The sequence below is a fragment of the Peromyscus eremicus genome, chromosome 7 (genome assembly GCF_949786415.1).
Source record: "Peromyscus eremicus chromosome 7, PerEre_H2_v1, whole genome shotgun sequence".
Lineage (NCBI taxonomy): Eukaryota > Metazoa > Chordata > Mammalia > Rodentia > Cricetidae > Peromyscus > Peromyscus eremicus.
The window spans coordinates 28,105,952-28,126,915 of NC_081422.1; the positions used below are offsets into that span (position 1 = coordinate 28,105,952).

Sequence of the window (20,964 nt, forward strand, 5' to 3'; positions counted from 1 at the left end):
AGCTTCTCTATTGGGCAAAAAAATAGAGCTGGGAAGTCTACATAAAATTATCCTGTGGGGCTTGAATGAAGCTAGACCTTTGTTCTCCATTGCAGCATCAGGCCACCTTTTTGGGTAGAAGAGAGTCAAGTATACCAGGCAAGGTCCTGGAGAGGGCTGCTGCTGTAGTTCCTTGGATACAGTTTACCCATGACCTTGTCTCTCACTTACAAATGGCTTAGAAAATGTTGAAAACATCATCAGCAACAGTTTCAAACCTGGCTGATACTGTGCCTTCCACTGTACTGCAATGTGTGTGTTTGGAAATGTACTGATGGTACAAGAAACAAGTAGGAAGTTGTTCCTTAGAGTCAATGAAGTACCACAGTGGATAAAAGTGCGATGTGCAAACCCAATGACCTGAGTTTGATTCCTAGAACCCATGCAAAAAAAACCTGACATGGAGGTGAGCACCTAATAGAGCTGTAGGGAAGCTTGTGGATCGGCTGACATGAAGTCCACAGGGTGGTAGAAATACAAAGAAACATTCTGCCTTAAAAAAACAAGGTGGAAGGAGAGAATCGACTCATGAAAGTTGTCCTCTGACCTCTACACCTGTGTGATAACATATGTATACACACACACACACACACACCAACAGTAATAAAGATAATTTCCCTGTGGGAAAGCCTTTGGTCTGGCAGTAAATAAGAAAGCAATGTCTTCAGTTCTGAGAGAAGAAGAAGGCACAATTTATTTCAGTCAAATTATTTTACAACATAGTCTTCATTGGACAGTTGTCAGCTTAACACTTAATATAGTTTAAAAAGTCACGATTACTTGCAAAATTATATATACTTTTTCATCTAAAAATATATTGCATATATGGAGTAGGAGAAGCCCTCGTGTCCACGAGGCAGAGTTTGTTCTTTTCGGGTCATTGCGTCTGTGTTATTTACAAACATTTCTAAAGCACTGCAGATCTAAACACATCTTTTCTTTAGCTCGGGCGCTCCTGTTAAATAACTGTGCCACGGCTTTTCTTCCTAAGGACACGGTGACTTTAAACGCCCTGTTTCTGTTCATCAATAGTCACATTATGCTTATTTAAAAAAAAACCCAGCTATAAAAACGTACAAATAGCCCAAATGTACAGATTGACAAAAGATGTACAAATTATATTTAAAAAAATAACAATGATTGATTTGATAGTAAAACTGCATTTGTGACCGAGGTCAACTCGTTTATTTACTCTTTTTAATTTTTAATTATTCATTTTTAATACTGTGAGATATAGGAAAATAACTCTGCATAATTTATACAGTAAGTTGCCTTCTGATTGGTTGACCGTGGTCTGGTGGTCTGACAAACGCACAGCGCTTGCGAATCTGTCTGAGTTTAGAAATCCCTATGACTTCTCAAAGTTCTGGGACCCACTGTCATTAAAAAAAAATAGCTATTTAATCCTCTGTCCTTCAGGAGTGTCTGTGTTTGTGTTAAAGCCTCTCAGTTCACATTCTGACTCTTTCTGGAGAGAATGTTTAGCCAAGTGCATATTGCCCGTTGAGAGGGATTTTTGTGATACCCATGGCTTCTTAAATACACACATACACACACATCTTTCTTTTAAATTCCAGTTGGGCGAAAACTTCACTGGCCTCAAAGCCAGTGTTCCAGTTGCCATCTGCTGAATTAAGTCCTCCTAAGATAAGATTATAAACACCCTGACTTGATTTTCACTAAGTCTCAAACTAGACCGTTACTGGTCAAGTCCATGATTCCTATGGAATCCTACAATGAGACCCGTGTATTCATAAGAAAATGCTTTGGTCATAAAAAATACAAAGAAAATTTATACTTCTTTCTCAGAACCATGGTATAACCATTCCAGTAACCTAAATATTTAACTCATTAGATTATAGGAGGTTGAGAATCCAAACTGGTGTACTGGCCCATGGAATGATTCATTTTTTTTTTCAGGTAGAGGAAGCAAAAGTTTTTTGACATAAAAATAATCATTTAAAAGAACAAATGCAAAAATTTCATCCAAAAGAAAGAATGTCCAGTTTTCTTGTCTGTTCAGGAACACTTATGTCCTTTAGAGTCCAGAGCATCCAGGAAAAGTGAGGGCTTGAACTGCAGCCAGAAGGTCGCTGATGTTAACTTCTAGTAGTAGCTGCCTAAGTGTGAAGGCACATGGGTGTTAGGATGGCGGGGGACACTGGGGTTGGGGTAGATCCCGGCAGTGGGGGAGGTCCAGTATTGTGACGCTGCTCCGAAGAAGCTGGAGGAGGTGACAGGCATGGAGGATGGGTGGGGAGGGACAAAGTTCACCTTCTGTTGATGGGCGTGGTAGGAGGGCATGTAGGAGATATCAGAAGGGTACTTGTACATGGACGACTCGGTTGGATGTGGCTGCAGGGCCTGGGCAATGCCATGGAAGTCAAATTTGTAGGCATACCTTTTGCCATGCACTTTGGTCATAATGTTTTTATCATAGTAATATCGGAGTGCCCGGCTCAGCTTGTCGTAATTCATGTTGGGCTTGCTCTTCCGCTCTCCCCAGCGCCTGGCTACCTCATCGGGGTCCGTCATTTTGAACTCTCCGTTGGTCCCCTCCCAGGTGATACAGCTGGCATTGGCACTGTCAGACAGTAGCTCCAGGAGGAACTGCCACAGCTGGATCTGCCCACTTCCTGCAGGCAGTGAGGAAACAGAAGAGAACGGTCTCAGTCCTGATGCTTAAACATGGCAATTTTCATCCTTCCTAAGAAACCCTTTATTTCCTCTTACGTCAGAATCATGGGGACAACCCTGTCCTTTGGAAAACAGAACTTAGAGACACTAAGAACGGAACACATTTACAGGGCATAGGGTGATATTTTGGCATGTGTACACAATGACTGATGATCAAAGTGTGGTAATTAGCATGCCCATCACTTCAAATGCTGGATCATCACTAAAGATCCTCTTATCCAGCTAGTTTGAAAGGTACAATAAATACTGTTAACTCTCCTATTTGCCACTGGGATTAGCTTATTAAGCAAGGTTAGATCTTAAGACAAATGGGCACAAAGGTTGATAATGAAGTGTTAGCTTTGTCTGTCTGAGTAAGCTGTTATGATTTCAGGGATGCCAAGTCCCCACATCCTTTTGTTAAGATTTTTGACTCTTTCCTTCTACCTAGCCCAGAGTCACTATCTAATAGCTACTTAGTACCGAAGTTTCTCAAGCCACTTCCTATCAGCCTTAAGGAGTGTCAAGCATCCCAGAATCTCTTGGATGTGGCTGTGGGGAGTCGCAGGGAGAGGGTATCTCATGGACATAAGGGTTCACTAAATGGACTGTCCTCCAGCAGAGTTCTAGTGAGTGGCTTTTAGTGTCAAGTTCTGCACAGAAGAATGTGGGTAGAGGTAAAAATAACAGGAAGGGATGCTGGGTAGAGTCTTTATCTTCTGGACAAGAATGATCTGGTTCTAAAGAGCAGGGAAGAGGCCCAGCCACAGCTTGTGTTTCCTGGAGTGTGGCAGGGGCAGTAGGCATACAGGCCTGGATGTTGATGCCTCCATCTCCCAATCTCCATGGTTTCAGTTTAGAAAAACACATTTCAGAGTTATTTTTAATAGCAAATCCTTAACACATTGTCCAGTTCACTTGATGTGCGACTTGTTAGGGACACATTTCTTTTGAAAAGACCAGATAACTACAATACTCAAACCAAAACACTTGGGAACATTTACTCATGAGCCCCGTATGAGGAGTAACTGGGAGCATCTGCCCTCAGTGCAACATCTACTTGGGTCATGGACCACGAACATAAACATCTGTGCAGAGGTGCAGTGCGAATACCTTTGTTCTCCAGAAGCACCTGCAGTCAGTGGACACTGCTACCCACTAACAGGTGCTGGATTGTTGCTGTGCATGACTGAACTTTGTTTGACTAAGGAAGCACAGACAGCTCCCCAGACAGGTCTGGACTCAGGACTAAGGTTGCTGTGACCTTACAGATACAGAGAACATTCTGGAAAGAAAGGCTTGCCAGCCAAGGTTAACTCACCAGGGTTGGCTAGGCGGCTGCTGGTTGGGCCCAGGATCTGATAAGGATCTAAGGAAACAACAAGAGAAGAAGTTTACTTCACCCCTCACTGAACACATTGACAGCAGCATCACGGCGAAGAAACCTCAACGGTTCCCACTTTATCTCAGGGTCATAGGAAAGCTTGGTCAAAGACCTTGGTCACAGTTCCGGACCAGTCAACACGGAATAGAAACAGCACCATTCCTTCACATTTGGTTTCTAAACTTTTAGATTATGCCATTGTTATCCCCCCCCCCCCGCCCCAAATCACCCACAGGTTTGCAAAGGAGCTGGCTAATATTCTGTCACACAGTGAATAAACTGAAGGATTGCTTATTAAACGGGCTTAAGGAGGAACCAAGGTGATGACTAGCCGGTAATACTCTTCCTAATGCTGAAGACATGACACACATCTGAGTTTTCTGATGGACCATAAAAGCCACCCAGTAGCCTGGGTTCTAGTCCCAGCTATATCATGAACTGAATCATGTTTTGGACAACCTCTGGGTATCAGTTTTCTCAGCTAAGAAGGGTGGGTTGGGATCCTGGCCACACTTCCCTTCCACCAAAATACTGTGATTTTAAGCTTGGAAATGTCAGCCCTAACCAGAATTCATATTTTAGCTATGAAATAACTGTTTTTCCCCAGTTATAATTGTAATTATTAACAAGTTAATGCAGCTTCTTCTTAAAACTTTGAATTAACTCAAACATTCTTAAAGCTTTTTAGTCCCCCTTCTTTTTTTTATTAACTTTTAATATTTATTTAAACGACACTGAAATAGTTTGGGCAGATGATATTAGATTTTTTTTTCCCCCCGGAACTTTTTAAAAATTTGCTCCACCTGACTTGGTTTTAACTTGAATTTCACCTTTTATTCATTTTCTGTATTTGGGGTGGAATGTTTGCCCCTCCCAAAGCCAATGGCTTGTTTAGATCTTAATTCAGCTACATCATGTATGAAAGACAGGGCTGCTGAGAGCCACGGCTGTCTGCAGATCTGTGAAGGGCCTTCCTGTGGACCTTTCCCCACAAGACAAAGTGGCCGGAGGGGAAGCTGAACAGAGGACACTGGCTCAGAAAAGAACTGAGCCAAGGTAGGGTCGTCAACTTCCTGTTCGTTGTAAGCGTGCAAGCACAGGGGTGGGGGTGGCATGTCACAGGAGGTCATGCTGGAGAGGGTATTATAGATTGCACTCGCTACATCATCTCAGCAGTAAGAGTCTCTAGGTTCATGGCTTCAAAGTTCCTCTGCCTTAACTGCTAAGAAGATCCATCCCTAGGCGAGGGCATCTCCAAACTAGGGTTTAGTGACATGTAAAAGGCTTGGATGGGAAGAGGGGCTCCGGAGCTTCAGCTCCGCTTGTCTTTTAAGAATTCCTTTGCCCACCTGGGCCTCTGCTCCCTTCTTCTACAAAATAAGGCATCGGGCCATTTCAGCTTGAAGTCCCTTTTCTGTCTGATATTTAACTAATCGTTTCCTGGGTCCAGTACTTGCTACTTCATTCACAGATACTCTCTTAGAGAGAAAAGACAATGTGGGAAGTAGAGTTGCCCTTGGTGTACATAGGGGATTGGTCCTAAGTCCCATCGAGGCTGTTAAAATCTGTGGCTGCTCAAGTTCTTTACAGACAATGGGGTATTTGGATATAATCTATGCATATCCATCCATGTTCTTTAAATCATCCCATGATTACCTATAGGATATAAATGCTATGCAAAGGGTCGTATTGCATTGTTGATGGAATAATAAAAGTCTGTATCCATTCAGTACAGATGCAGATCCTTTCCTGAGTGTTATCGGTAGGTTGGTGGTTGGTTAGATCCCTAGACATAGAACCCACAGATGTGGAGAGTCCACTGTCCACTGTCTCACTCCTCCATTGACTGTGGAATCCACAGTTGCATAACACACAAGAGAGAGGCTACACATCTGAGGCAGGTACCTGGCTGGGGCCGTTGCTCAGCATTCTTGCCCATGGTCTGTGCTCCTCCGAGGGGAGGACCTGTGGAGAAGAAAGCCAAGGTGATGAGTGGACTGTTCCTCACGGTCGGGAAATGTTCTTGTCTTATATCCCTCAGAAGGAGGGCACATAACTGTAGCAGGAATCTTAGAAGGTCTTATTAATAAAATCAAACCTGAGGCCAGTTATTGGGGTAAATGCTGGAAGATCAGAGAAGCAGAACAAGCCACAGCTACCTCACCTCTCCAATTCCTCAGCTGATCCTGTTTCCTCAGACTGGAAGCCTCTGAGTTCTCATCCAGAATGAATCTCAGCTGAACTGCTTCTCGAAAGCCTGAAAGCTTAACCAGCCAAAATGCTTCTAGTTTCTGGTCTTCACGCCTTATTTATCTTTCTGCTTTCTGCCATCACTCCCTGGGGTTAAAGGCTCACTTTCTGGGATTAAAGGCGTGAGTCACCATGCTTGGCTGTATCTTTGAACACACAGAGATCCAGATGGATTTCTGCCTCTGGAATGCTAGGATTAAAGGCGTGTGCTACCACTGCCCAGCTTCTGCTATGGCTTGCTATTAGCTCTGACCCCCAGACAACTTTATTCATTAACACACAAATAAAATCACATTTCAGTACAAATAAAATACCACCATACATAACTGCTGTCTACCCACTCTCTCATTGACTCATGAGTTCATTTTATTGTGAATACTTACCATGTTGCTATGCTGGCACTGGTCTCCAGGCAGGAAATTGAGCAATGAACTTATATATTTTAACAGGACAGACAACATGAAACAATGCCTGCTGATACGGGTTTGTAAAGTTCATTTGAAAAGTGGGACCTCGACCTGAGAGAATGGGTAAAAGTGTTTGCTGGAGAAGCACAGGGACATGAGTCCAGATCCTGAGCATTCACATAAAAAAGTTTAGTGTGGCTGCATGCATCTGTAACTTGGGTCCCAGGAAGCGGGTGGTGCTAGCAGAGACAGGAGGATTGCTGAGGCCAGCCTCGCTGAGAAACAGGGAGCTCCAGGTTTAGAGAGAGACTTTGTCTCAGGGGACAAGACAGAGCAATGGATCAATGTCTTCCTTTGGTCTCCATGTGCATGCATGGGAACGTGCCCACACATGTGCTCCCCCCCCCCATGCACACACATATGTCTCCCCATGCAAACAGATAAATTAAAAGAAAAAAAACCAACAGGATCTTTATAGGCATCTCTCCTGAGGAAGTGACATTGAGCAAAGATCACCTGTTTCCTATGATTCTGCATTTTGTGAGGGCCCATTCATGGTATCTCACACATGCCCTCTCCATTTCTCTCTGGCTTCCCCATTTTGAATGTGTGCTGCTTTTTGTGTGGTCTGTGGCTGGGTGTGACTGGCTTCCTCACCCAGCTCTCTCTTCCCACTGACCCATTCGACTCCTTTCGACTAAGAATTAAGGTCTATTTTCACAGCACCATTCACAAACTCTTTCTTCCCTTTTGTCCAGCACACATCTTAAACTCCAGGAGTCTGAAGTTCTCACTGCTGGACATGCCACCATGGTCTTCTCTGACCTCCACCTCTCCAGGCTCACCTATCTTCTCTCGCTCCCTAGACCTAAACCTGGCCTGTCCTTGGAGCACTAACTCAAATGGTAGCAGGTGCACAGGCATTCCTTATGTAGATTTAAAATGTTGTGTGTGCACCTGATTTCTCTCTCCTGCCTAACTCTCTGGTCTGTGCCTGGCTCATCTTTGAGAGTCCCACAGAGCCACATGCTGTATGCAGAATGAACAAGTAATACACACTCATAACTGAGATAGACCCTGGTTATCGCTTGTACAATCCCAGCCTCATTCTCAAAATAATTTGCTTTACCTCCCTTCCATTTCCCAGCAGCTTTACTTCTTGGAGACAGTAACGTGGACACATTGGTCGAGGAGTGAATCATTCTCTTTCATCACCCCTTGATGGGAGATACTGGGTGGCTTTCAACAAACCATCACCTCGTCACTGCAGGACAAATTAGTGTTTGTGACACACAACGTCTCCTCATATGTTATCCTTCATGCCAGTCTCTCTAACTGGGGCTAGGGACATGGGCATGACTAAGCCCTGTCAAGTGGAGAATCCAAGTCCTCGAGATTTGCTGTCCTGTCTGAAATAACAAAATCTGGACCAGTCATTTTTCTTTTATGAATCAACTTGTCCCAAGAAACCTTCAAACTTTAGAAGTTCTAAAACGAAGCCAAGTGCAGCAAAACAAACCTCAAAAGTATGAACAGCCCCTGCAAATTCATATTGATATCTAATCAGACAGCATGTCTGATTAGTGTGTGTCTCACAACCCTATTCCCACCTCCCAATTTCCGGCTCCGAGAAAGTATTTCCGTCCCAAAGAATGGTTTGCTATTTACTTACTTTTGTTGAGGCCAGAGTTCATGTTATTGCTCCATCCTCCTCTCCTGACTGAGTCATAAGAAGGGTCTGTTGAGAAATAACAAATGGGGGCACGTTAGGTTTGTTTGGCAATATGAAGATGCTCTCTTGGTGATCAGAGGAGGTTAAATTTATTTCAGCAATAGTTAGCTAAACACCACTAAATTTCTGAAGTATACTCTTCCCTGAGGACTGTGGGGTAGGGTGATGGAAACACATTAACTCTAATTTTAAGATTGTTTCATCTGGGAACTGAAGCAATAGGAAGGATCCTGAACTTGAAGTTGGAGGATTGGTTCAAATTCTGTCCCTGTCACTATTTGTTGTGAGATGTGGGATGGATCATAAGACTTCCCTGATCCTTGTCTTTATAGAAGGAAATTTTTGTATGAATTGTCTACCTTATGGGGTTATGCTAATGATCAAGCGAGAATACCTGTGAGCTACCTTGTAAGGTTTTCTAAAAATATAAACTACCATAAAGTAAGGGGAAAACACCTATTCAAAGAAGACTAGCAAGGGTCTTGGTCAGCTCTGAAGAGCTGAGGAGTGGTGTCTGGATGAAAGGTCCCCTGGGCAGAGCATCTCAAAGTCCAGGTCTATGATACTCCTGCAAGGCCAACTCCAGCATCACCTCATGGCACCAGTGTTGTGGAATGATAGTCAGAGGTGTGCCTGCACTGTAGGCTGTCCAAGGCTTCTCAGACATTTCTATAGGCAGGAAAGAGCTTAGTCTGATAACCACACAGAAAGAGGAAAGGCCAGAGGGATGGTTGGAACTAAGGCTGAGCAAGGAATGAGCAGACAGAGATGTTCCAGCTAGGCAGGCTGGTACTATATGGACCCTGAACTTTGTGGTACTCAACTTTTTTGGTTCCACAATCATGTTCAGAAACTGCTTAAGTAACTGCCTAGAAACAGTCCTCATTTCCTTTCGCATTGTGCGAATCCCATTGAGACATGGTACAAACCTACCAGAAGGGTAAGGATACAGAATTGTGATTCAAAGTCTTTCCCTGAACAACAAAGGAACCATAAAAACCATCTGAATAGACAGAACACAAACCTCATCAAACAACTGTCTCCCGGGGTGCAGCAGAAACCATCCCCATTGGGCTGTCCTGAGCCTCTCAAACAAATTAGAATGAGGGCCGGGAGGATGGATGGATGGATGGAGGGTTGAATGGATGGATGGATGCATACATGTATGCATGCATCTGATTGCCTGACTTCACTAGTACTGGCTAAGATGAACCAAAAGACAGGAAGTGTCCCTCTGGAAAAATCCATGTGCACATGCACATTCCTCATGGCTCTGGAAAAGTTGGTTCAGTTCTTAAAATTATAGTCTTTAGCAATTGGCACAAAAATCAAAACAGAGCACGGGGCGGGGGTGTATGTGTGTGCGGCTGGAGAGGGAGACAGGAGCAGGAAGGAGTCACAACTCAACTCCTTTAAGTTGTACGTTTTTATTTTTGACCTATTTTTCCTTTATTTCCTGAAAACAGACTCTCCTTGCTTAAAAACAAGCAAATGGTAAGCCAAGAAGCAATGGTTGTGAGCTTGGAATGAGGCTGACGACTTTATGGACACTTTCTGAAGGGGTCTGTGGAGCCCCACGGAGTGCCTGTAGCTTTAAGATAAGCCACAGGCAAAGGGAGAGTCAGCTAAGTTTTTCTTTGGTCAGGAACAGGTTGCTAGTTTGGCTTCCCATCACTGGTCACTGATTTGGGACCAACTTTCTGTACTGTGTTGTATACATGAAGTGCCGTACAAAATAAGGTCCTTACATTTAGACATGACGCAGTCCCCAAGATAGTCAGGTATTGTCGTCGTGTGCCAAAGACGTGGTTTAGATGTCACTGGCTTACTGGAGACTAAGGAGGAAAAGGTAAGTAGCATTGGGGGCCTGTGGGACTTGAGTGGGACCTAACTGGAGGGTAGAGAGTGAGCCATGCAGCCAGGAACAGAGATGGGTGGTGTGGTGCTGTGGCAATGCTGACATATAGGGATGTAGAGGGAGAGAAGAAAAGGACCAGGAAGAGAGGGTTGAGTGACCATTTAAGACCTTGTGGGAGCTAAGCTAACATCTTTGTGGCCTTCATGATTCAGACAATAGGGCCAAAGGAGGTTCTGTGTGTAGTGACTCCAAGAAGGCCAAGTGTGAAGGACTCATGCATCCCAGGTGCTGTGGGGAAAGCACAGAGGACCTAAACTAGGTCTCTAGCTACTTTAGGTCTGTGGTGTAGGATTATACACTATAGTTAACCATTAACACATAGTTAACCATTCTCGAAGGACCGAACAGAAAGTGAAATTGAAAGTGATGAATGTAAGTGCCTGTTTTAGGGTTGCTATTGCTGCAATGAAACACCATGACCAAAATAACCTGGGGAGGAAAGGGTTTGTTTCAGCTTACACTTCCAGGTAACAGTCCATCACTGAGGGAAGTCATGACAGGAACTCAGACAGGGCAGGAACCTGGAGGCAGGAGCTGATGCAGAGGCTGTGGAGGAGTGCTGCTTACTGGCTTGCTCAACATGGCCTGCTCAGCCTGCTTTCTTATAGAACCCAGGACCACCAGCCCAGGGGTGGCACCACCCACAGTGGCTGGACCCTCCCTCATGGATCACTAATTAAGAAAATACCTTACAGCTGGGTCTTACATGGCATTTTCTCAACTCAGAGTCCCTTCTTTCAGATGACTCTAGCTTGTGTCAAGTTGACATAAAACTAGCCAGTACAGTAAGTAAAAAGGAGGGGACCCCATTAAGTTCTAGGAATTGATGTATGACATCTGAAGTCTGAAGCACCCCTAAGATGTCTTAAAGTTCCCAACCTACACTTGTCTCAGAAAGCACTTCTATAACTGTTCAGAATAGTTGCTTTCTAATAATTGCTTTCATAGTCCACTCAGGACTATGACTACAGTTACCTTTGACTTCTTATTGCCTTTTCTTCTATTATTTTATTCTGACTCTCAGGACAGAGCAGGTGTATGAAAGTTCCAGAAGGTAGGAATGAATTTCCTGGGTAGACACTCGATTCTTTGGTAACTAAATGTTTTGAAGTTGAAGCTTGAGGAAGAGTGTGACAGCCGATCTTTTCTAAGATTCATCAGACCCCGGGGGCAGGGGACGCTGAGCTTCATAGGCTGATGCCCCCACAAGCATATCTTGTGTCAAAGGCTAGCAATTCAGCCAACTATTCAGCCCCCCATGAGTGAAAACAGAAGTGTTCTAGACAGAGAGGCTGCTCCACAATCAGCCTGTGCAGTGTTCTCATTCCAAAGTTCACAGAGCAATAAATGGCCAATGCCATCAGCAGGCGTCTTCAGCCAACGTGTGGCCCATTCAGTGGAATCAGACATGGAAAACACGGACTTCCCTCCTATCAGTCTTCTTGTTCCTCTCTACATATGTGGAAATCCTTTCTCTGGCCCCTAAGTCTGCAAAGCACAGCCAATGCCCATTTACTGTACAATCTAGTGAATGCACCACAAAGGGGCTGGGATGCAGGAGACATCTCCGTCACATAAGACTGAATTAAAACCAGTGTTTGAGAATGAAGTATCAAGACGGGAAAGGCCAAGGCCAAGACCGTCTATCTGCCTTGGATGTTTGAAGACTAGAGAGCCTTGGAGCTGAAGTGAAACGTTCAAGTCAACACAGCACAGAGACCAGCATGACCCACATTAAAGAAATGTCACCAGTCCTAAGACCTGCACCATTGCCACACATATGAAAAGTACTTGGAGCAGAAACATGCTGACCAAATTGTCAATTACACCCCACCTCTGCTTCTCTCCATCCTTCTTATCCTCCTTTCCCATTTTCTTACCTATCACCTCATCATTCATTAATTCATGTTTGTTGTCCACACAGGACCATCAGGTCCTCACAGGCGGACTGCTTTCATGATTTGGAGTATGTGGCAACACAGAGAACAGTGCCTTGCATATGGTGAGCACACAAAAATACATGTGGAACGCATGACTGGATAGACAATGTCTTCTCCTTGTTAAATACACACAATCCCTGTTGTCGTCCACTAGCAGAAAAGCACCCAAGACTCTTAACCTCCTAAACTAGGTCTCTAGCTACTTTAGGTCTGTGATGTGGGATTATACACTATGTCAACACTGTCTGGGCAGTGGTCCACCTATTTTGAAGTGGAAGCTGAAAGCGTGACCCTTCAGGGAGGTCAGGAGCTGGGTACCACTCATTTATATGCCTGGATCAGCAGGAGATAGCACATAGGATGGTGGTCATATAAGGTTATATCATCTTGTGATGCCATCACCACCAAAGTACACTCTGATGTTTATATGGGTATAAAAATAACCCAAAATGGCATTTATCAGAACTTGTCCCATTGTTAAACAGGATAATGTCATCACTAAAATGAGGGATTGTTTTTTCTCCTACTAAATGTCCCCCGAGTGAAAACTTAGCAATGTGGTCAGCTCTAGTGCCAGACACACGGACAGATCTATTTGCAACCAACGTGGAAAAGCTGGAGCAGGGGGCCAGCAAACACCCTGGCTCCAGAGTCTGGTGATGGCCAGTGTCAGCCTGTGCACAACCTACAGGCTGTGGTGGCTCCCAGCAGCTGAGTGCACACACACAGACACCCCACACGTGGCACATGGCGTCTGCCTCTTGACAGCTTGCTTTGGAGAAGAAAAGTTTGGGGTGGCCAAGAACTCAGTGTCAAAAATGTGACAGTTCAGGCCAGTGCCCAAGGTGACACTCTCAGGCCTTCTCTGTGGTGGCAGATGGCTTTATCAGCAGAAAATTATGCCCTGATTCTGACAAACTCTCTTTCTACTTTGGGGAAGGCTGACACCCCCTGGCTTTAAGGAGTACTAAGTTGACAAATCCTATTGTGATCCCTCTGCTGAGCAACCACCAGTGGGCTTTGCCTACGGTTTCTGGTTTCAGGCAGTCCTGAGGTCAGTTTTTGCCAAAGCAAAGAGACCTGGGCCTCATGCCGGGGGTTCTGGACTTTGCCAGCCATTGTGGATAATTTAGCTTCCCATCTATGGCGCCCTGAACAGTTTCTCCATTATGCAATGCTCAGTGTGGCTGAATGCGACACTAAATGGCCTCTTAGATTCCAAGACAGCCTCCCAGGGTAGAGTAATATGAGCTGTGAGCCCTGCTGGAAGGGGAAGGCTTTTGCTGGCTGTGACCATGGCATAGACACACCAGTGTTAAATCAGTCCTGGAAATATGGCATTCATCTCTGGAAGGACCTTGTTTTCTACTCTGATGCCTTCAGTCAACTGTCTGAGGCCCAGGTGCATCAGCCTCTACACAGCTCTTGACTTTGTTGTGACATCATCCTTCAGCCATCAGCAGCACACAGAAGCCTCTCTTTTGGTCCTGCTCACCATGACTTGGTGGAAAAAGATGCACTTTCCTTGAAACTTCTCATAAAATTTCTGGTTTTTTTTTTTTGGGGGGGGGCAGGCTGGCAGCCTCTGTACGATTTGTGCTTGGAAAACCTGGGTCTGCTTGCCAATCTTTTAGGGTACTCAGTGAACCCAATAGGTAAAGCTTGGTCTTTGTTTGGGGGCAGTCAGATGTATTAGGGCATGTGTCTGTGACTTTCTCAGCTGATTTTCTGTTTTAGGTCCTGTGCTTCTAGTAGGTTCTATCTCTGTAGAGGTGGCTTTTCTGACCGCCGACCTGACTGGGATTCTCTGCTTTGGGCTCTCCTTTGGGCTGCACCCCTCCTGCAAAAGCCAACTCTGCTTCCTGAATCCCTAGTTCACAACTCAGGACCAGCATCTCATCTGCAGTCATTTCTATGATGCCCCTGTTTACATCAGTCATGACTTGCTCTTGTCTGACCTGCTGGCCTGAATCCTACTTTAAATACAAGGCAAAAGTCACTAACCCAGAAAATGGGCAGTCTAAGCACAGTTTGGGGCTTTGTTCTGGTGATGCCCTTTCTTGCTAGAGTCTCATGGTTATTTCAGTGGCTACACATGACCCTGGGATCAAGTAGAGTCTAATCCCAACTCTGTCTTCATTCATCTTAGTCCTTTGGTCGTGTCTTTTTGAATTTCAACTTTTATTTCTCTAAAAAGCAGAATAACTAGCCTGGCAGTGGTAGCGTACATCTTTGATTAGAGCATTCAGGAGGCAGAGGCAGGGGAATCTCTGGTCCATAGAATGAGTTCTAGGACAGCCAGGGCTACACAGAGAACCCTTGTCTGGTGGTGGTGATGGTCAGGGAAGCAAGGTAACAAATGCCTTCCAATCTTGCTATGAAGATCAACCGTGTTGTCCATAAACAGGAATTTTAAAATGTACATGATATACACATAGTCTCTTCCATCTTGCCTTTACCTCTACAGTAAAAGGAGGTCACAAAGCTCATTCAGGAAGACCTCGAGATGCTGGGTGGTGGTGGCACACGCTTTAATCCCAGCACTCGGGAGGCAGAGGCAGGTGGATCTCTGTAAGTTCGAGGCCAGCCTGGTCTCCAAAGTGAGTTCCAGGAAAGGCGCAAAGCTATACAGAGAAACCCTGTCTCAAAAAACAAAACAAAACAAAACAAACAAACAAACAAACAAACACCAGGAAGACTTTGAGAAGAAACAGGAGCTCAAGAGTCCCAAAGGGTCAGCTCTACTCTGGTGTCCTTGGACAGTGATTCCAAGATGTGAGTTTCTTCCAAAGGAGGAGAAGGATCTGCTAGAACCCTGGTTTGAGAAACATGATCTCAGAAGACAGAGAGGGGCAGTGGCTAGGCATGGCCAGCTTTTGTTTCTTCCATGACTGTGGACTGCTCAGGTTCCTGTTTAACTGGTCCTGAGGCTCAGGATGGGTGCCCACATCATTTAATCCATTCTCTAAGGCTCATCCAGCCTTTCCTCCAGTGGCATTTTTGTTCCATGGAGCTACAGAAGACCTTGGCATCCCCCAAAACTGCAGGAGGAGGGAGTTAAAAAAGGAAGTCTTCACTCTAGCTTGGAACTCACAGACGCAAGAGAGAACGTCCTGGCTCACATTTCCTTTTCTCAAAGATATTGTCCTGGAATCCAAACAGCCCCTGAGTCTCAGGACCAGCCCCACTGCATAGCACAATGGAGGCAGTGTTTAAGGTAGTCTATGTGCAGAAGGAAAAGAAGACACAGGAGGAAAATGCTGGGAAGAAAGGGTGGCTTTGAAATATGAAAGGTTTGACAAAGAGCGAGCCGGTTCTGGGCACAGCCTTGCCACCATCCCGCAAGGCACCCTGCAGAGCCAGGGTCCTTCTTTCTGTCTGCCCTGTGGGCTTTCTCTCCAAATGGCACAGATGTCTGAATGGACTATTTATTTTGATAAGGCCTCAAAGTGGGGCTTGGGGGCACATGTGGAAAAGGAATTCAGATTGACTAGATGAATTGGGTGTTTGCCAAAATTCCCCTCCACACTGGGTTGTGTAGACGCAACTAAATTCATACTGCTTTGGTCCGATGGACCACAGGATTAAGAGCATTCCAGCTAGGAAAAAGGAAAACATAACGGCTCGCTTAGATAATGCAGCGTTGTTTATGTTGGGCCCCCTGACCCTGCAGACAGAGTGCCCACTTTGCCCACAAGATGTCCTCCTTTGCCATGGGCATTGAATCCTACATCTGCCTCACAGTTCAACTTTTGCATACCTTTCTTCAGGTCACGACTCACCGGTCACTTGTTTCATGTTTACTGTTCTTACGTGCTCAGCTGTCCAGTGCCATTCTTAAGTATGACACCTTGCTGGCTAGGTGATCTTCTCTGCAGCAGAGGGACTGGATCTTAGTCACCTTCGTCCCTGCCTGCCCCACCCCTGTACTAGCTTATTGGGTTGAGCGGACACATGCCACTACATAGTCATTCATTCCACAAAGTTTTATTGAATGCCTTCTCTGTTGCCAGACACATTTATGCACCTAGAATACAACATTGGCTAGGCAAACACCCTTCCTCTGTAGAAGTTAATTCAAAACAAATAGTAAACTGTGCAGTAGATTAGAAGGTGCTGAATGGGATGGAGCAAAGCAAGCCGGGAGAGGGAGTAGGCAGGGCTGAGTATGAGGGCCTCCCTGAAAACATATAATTTGAGCAAAGATTTAGACCATCTAACCTGATTCAAATGAAATCTGTAGCTCTCTGTAGCACCATCCTTTCCCTCTGACAAGAACTTGGATTGTCCTGGGTTGAGAACAAAGACTTTTGGGACAGTCGGCTCCTTTTTGTTAGTTCACATCTAGTGGGAGCTGCTTGATGCTGGAGGACAGTAAGATCTAAAAGCTCTACAGGGTCTTTCCACTGTTTGGATGAGGGTCAGAAAAGGGTGAGCAGGCCCAGTAGTTAAACAGCCCACTGATTTCTGCTTATTCAGACTCGGGCCCATCCCCCAATCTGTGACTTAAGACGGGCTATTCAACATTTCCTGAGACTGCCCTTCTGACAGGCAGCTGAAGAGCTGAAGCGGTTTCCAGGGAAGGACATATCTTTGGTGTCATCACGGGGGACGTGGACAGGTGAGGTCAAACTAAAGGAAACTACATTGCTTTGCTCTGGCCTGGCAGGTGAGAAGGCCATGTTGAACCTGGAATCTTACCTCTGAGTTTCTGAGAAAATGGTCCCAAGTTTTGGTAGCAGAATATGGTCCATTCTATCACAGCATGGGAGGCCCTGTTTCAGACTTCGAGGGACCCCAGACATGATCTAAGCCAGACATGCAAATGAGTATAGGATTCAAGGTCCAAAGCTGGGAGACAGCATATGTGAGCATGTAAGAATTTTAATAGAAATTGAAAATATGACTCAGAGTATCAGAACTGACTTTCTTTAAACTGATCTAGGCTATTGGGCAGGGCTGGTGAATAACTATGTGAGCAAGCCAAAGCTTTTTAGGTTTGCAGATTTTTCAAAATTATACCAAGAACAGTTTTTTGTCTCTTTGGAAAAGTGATAATGGAATCTTACCAAGCACTGGACTGTGTTGGGGTGTCATTTAATGCTTTAAAGATATTTTGGGGGAAGCAATCTCACTGTTTCCAAACAGTAAAACCATTGACTGCAAAGGAAAGAACTCAGGATTTGGAGGTTCCCACTCTGTATTCCAATTCCCTCCTCACCATTTATGTGCTGTGTGAACCTTGGCAAGTGACTTCACCTCTCTGACCTCAGTTCATGAGAGGTATAGTCTTGTGGAAAAGAACTGATTAGTTGTAAATTTCAGACTTCCTAAGAGTTAATAGTATATTTAATCCTCACAAAGATCTTTGGAGAATAGAAGAGATCATGTATACAAAGAGGCTTCACACACTCCAAAGTGTCCTACAGAATTCTAGTTCATGGTGTTCCAGTTAGTGTTTTGGTGTATGCGTACACACGCATGAGTATGTGCTAGTTCGCTCACCGTGGTGTGTACATGTGGAGGTCAGAGGTGGGCTTTGAGTATATGCCTCTATTGTTGTCCACATTATTATTAGCGTTCAGTAGTATGAGTGCTACTGTTTTGAGAGGAGGTCTTTCACTGGCCTTTTGACAGGCAGCTGAAGAGCTGAAGCGGTTTCCAGGGAAGGACATATCTTTGGTGTCATCATGGGGGTTGTGGACAGATAAGGTCAAACTAAAGGAAACTACATTGCTTTGCATTGGCCTGGCAGGTGAGTAGGTCATGTCGAACCTGGAATCTTACCTCTGAGTATCTGTGAAAATGGTCCCAGTTTTGGTAGCAGAATATGGTCCCACTCTATCACGGAATGGGAGGCCTGTTCACAGAATCTGAAGTTCACTGTTTTGGCTGGTGACTGGCTGGCTAGTGAGCCCCTGTTCCCAGATGTCTTTATTTCCAGGCTGGGATGACAGATGACTGCCACCTTGCCTGTGTTTCTGTTTTTGAATGTGAGTACTTGGGACCTGAACTCAGGTCTTCATATTTGTGCAGCACGTTACACGGGAAGCCATTTCCCTGCCCCCCCCCTTTTAGGTGTTATTCATAGAAGAGAAGGAATTCATTTTTCTTGTGCTAACTAAGCTAATTTCTTCTGTTTTTTTCTTTAGTGGAGGAAGACTGAGTAAATATTTAACTCAATTGAAAAAGATTAGCTTTTCTTTCCCAGTGAATCCATCAATTGTCAATGTTATTTACTGAAAATCTACAGGGTGGGAGGAAAGAATACTGGGCAAAACTCACAATTAAAGATGACTAGGTAATCTGTAATTAGGTCCAGAAATAGCTTGTGGATATGGGGCTCAGGGAAGAGACTCAGTTTGTAGAGGTAAGGTAAACACACTCTGAGCCAGGTATGATTGATTTGGGCTTTGAAGGTTTGTTGGATTTTGACATATAAGTAATTATCCTACTTAATGTTATTATTCTCTCTTTAGCTTATGCCTGACAGGAATTCAAACAGCACTGAAGAGACAGAAGAAGCCTCTCAGTCTTCACTCCTGGGATCTACTGATTCCCGAGAGAGAGGAAAAGCTCCTCACACTCCTATTCCAGCCCCAGAGTTTCTTCCTCAGAGACTTCGTCTTCTTTTCCATGGGGATCCTTCAGGAGAAATGAGCTTTGTGATCTTAAATGGAGGCTTCTCTGAAGAGAGGAAGCTGTTACATCTATAAACATGCTCAGGAAAGGTTTTCATATGAAAATAACAAACTATGCTACTTAGAGCACTTGTTAGCCAGAAGATGGATTTTTTTCATCTGGCTCAAGAGGACCTTCTAGGACTCTGTTTCTATTTCTCTTTTTCCTCTTCATATAGAGAAAAAGACAGATCTATTCCTTTCTGTGTGTAGATAGATAGATAGATGACAGACAGACAGATATTAGATAGAAAGAAGCATGCAGAAAATTAGTTTTTGTAAGTGTAGTCTTTCCTTTGTACTTGAGGGTGACTGGTGTCAGAGTCTCTATCAAACACCAAGACCCACAGATGCTCAAATTATTTATTTTGGTTCTGAGTCTAGCCTTTAATGGCTGAGCCATCTCTCCACCTTGCAAATTCTTTATAAAATGATACAATACTATAATAGAACCCACGCTTTTCTTCCCATAGATTGCCAGTTCCTGGATCACTTACACTGCCTCACAACTTGGGTACCGCCTCCACGCATGCATACCGCTGTATAAGTAAAGCACAATAACTCATTGTACCACCAGAGGAGTATCTAAGATCACTTATAATATCTAACACAGTGTAACTCATTGCTATCCTGCGTTGTTTAGGGAATGACAGTACACTCGCTTGTTCAGTAGGTTGCACTTTGATCCATCAACAGTTGGTTGAAGCTGCCAGTGTCAAAGCCCTGAATGTGAAAGGCTAGCTGCACTTTCTGGTGGCCACTGCCCCTAAACAAGTCCCCTGTCCTGGTATGTCTAAATCAGGATATTGGACAACATAAGTGCCTCTGGCTACTCTGTGTTGAGGCTGCCACCAGTGGGCATCAAAACCATTTGTGGACAGTCTTCCTTTTCTTGACCTTTCTCCTTCAAACAGCCAATGGGGCCACTTTTAGTTTCCATCACAAACCAGACCACATGGTCAAGGTGTTAATCAACTAAGATCAATTTCGTGCTGACTTTTAGCTTCATTGTGTGGAGTGAGACAGATCTCTAAGACAAAGAGAAATTGGGTAGAGATGGCAGGACTGATATAGGAACTGGGACATTTGTATCAGGGGTGGAGCTTCAGCCACAGAGCACCACAGTCAGAAGGGCCCTGCCTGCCCAGGCGGGAGAAGCAGGAGGAAGCTGAGTCAGGTTGGAAAGCTACCCAGGATGTCATTACCCACAAATTCTTTCCCCACAGCCTTGTACCTTTGCCTATCTACCTTCAAGTGCTTACAGGAATCGTGTTCTTTATAAAAATGCACCAGGGCACACGCATCCCCTGTCACCATTATTAGCATTGCAGGACGTATGGGCATCTGCAGCCTCCTTTATTTCTCCAGGAAGCATCTAAGAGCAGCTCTGATAAGCATAAAAGCAATGACAGGTGTAAGGAAGGCAGGTTGGTCTAAAGGAGAACTTCTGAGGAGTCAGAATGGTCAGAGGGGGGTGGTGTCTCCTGGCTCAGGGACAAGAGGTAAACCCTGTGGTGTAAACTAAGAAGCTACAGTCATCATTTAGTGTAGGGGTAACATGTGGGCTCTTACGGTGAGGGTGGAGTGGGGACGGCAGTGCAGGAACATTGGAAGCCTCCAGTTCTAAGGACCCCCCCCCCCACTCAGCTCCAACTTCCTTCCTCTGTTCCCCAACACAGGCAGGCTCAAATGCATGGAGGGAGCTTAGGTGAGGGAGCATCCTGGCGGGTCTTGTTGATCTGCACCTCATCCAAGGAGAGCATTACAACTTGATTTCCTGGACTGCTGTCCATGTCCCACTCTCATTTTTCAGACTAAATTGATTGCAATTAATTGATAGGTAATAATGCTATTTGGTATAATACATCATTTACTAAAGCTCATTGTCTTTTCATTTCTCTTGAGTGTAACACTCAGCTCAAAAGGCTATAGGTATCA

General features: G+C 44.7%; 1 protein-coding gene across 1 annotated transcript in view; it reads right to left on the bottom strand.

Moving 5' to 3' along the window:
* Window positions 1-736: 736 nt before the first annotated feature.
* The window catches only part of Fli1 (Fli-1 proto-oncogene, ETS transcription factor), a 121,272-nt gene continuing 101,044 nt past the window's right edge, over window positions 737-20,964 (bottom strand). The window contains exons 6-9 of the mRNA XM_059267579.1: window positions 8,429-8,494; window positions 6,005-6,064; window positions 4,037-4,084; window positions 737-2,675 (exon numbers count right to left, since the gene is read on the bottom strand). Of these exons, the coding sequence (XP_059123562.1) occupies window positions 2,146-2,675; window positions 4,037-4,084; window positions 6,005-6,064; window positions 8,429-8,494 (704 nt within the window). The 3' untranslated portion in view covers window positions 737-2,145. The remainder of the gene's footprint in view (window positions 2,676-4,036; window positions 4,085-6,004; window positions 6,065-8,428; window positions 8,495-20,964) is intronic.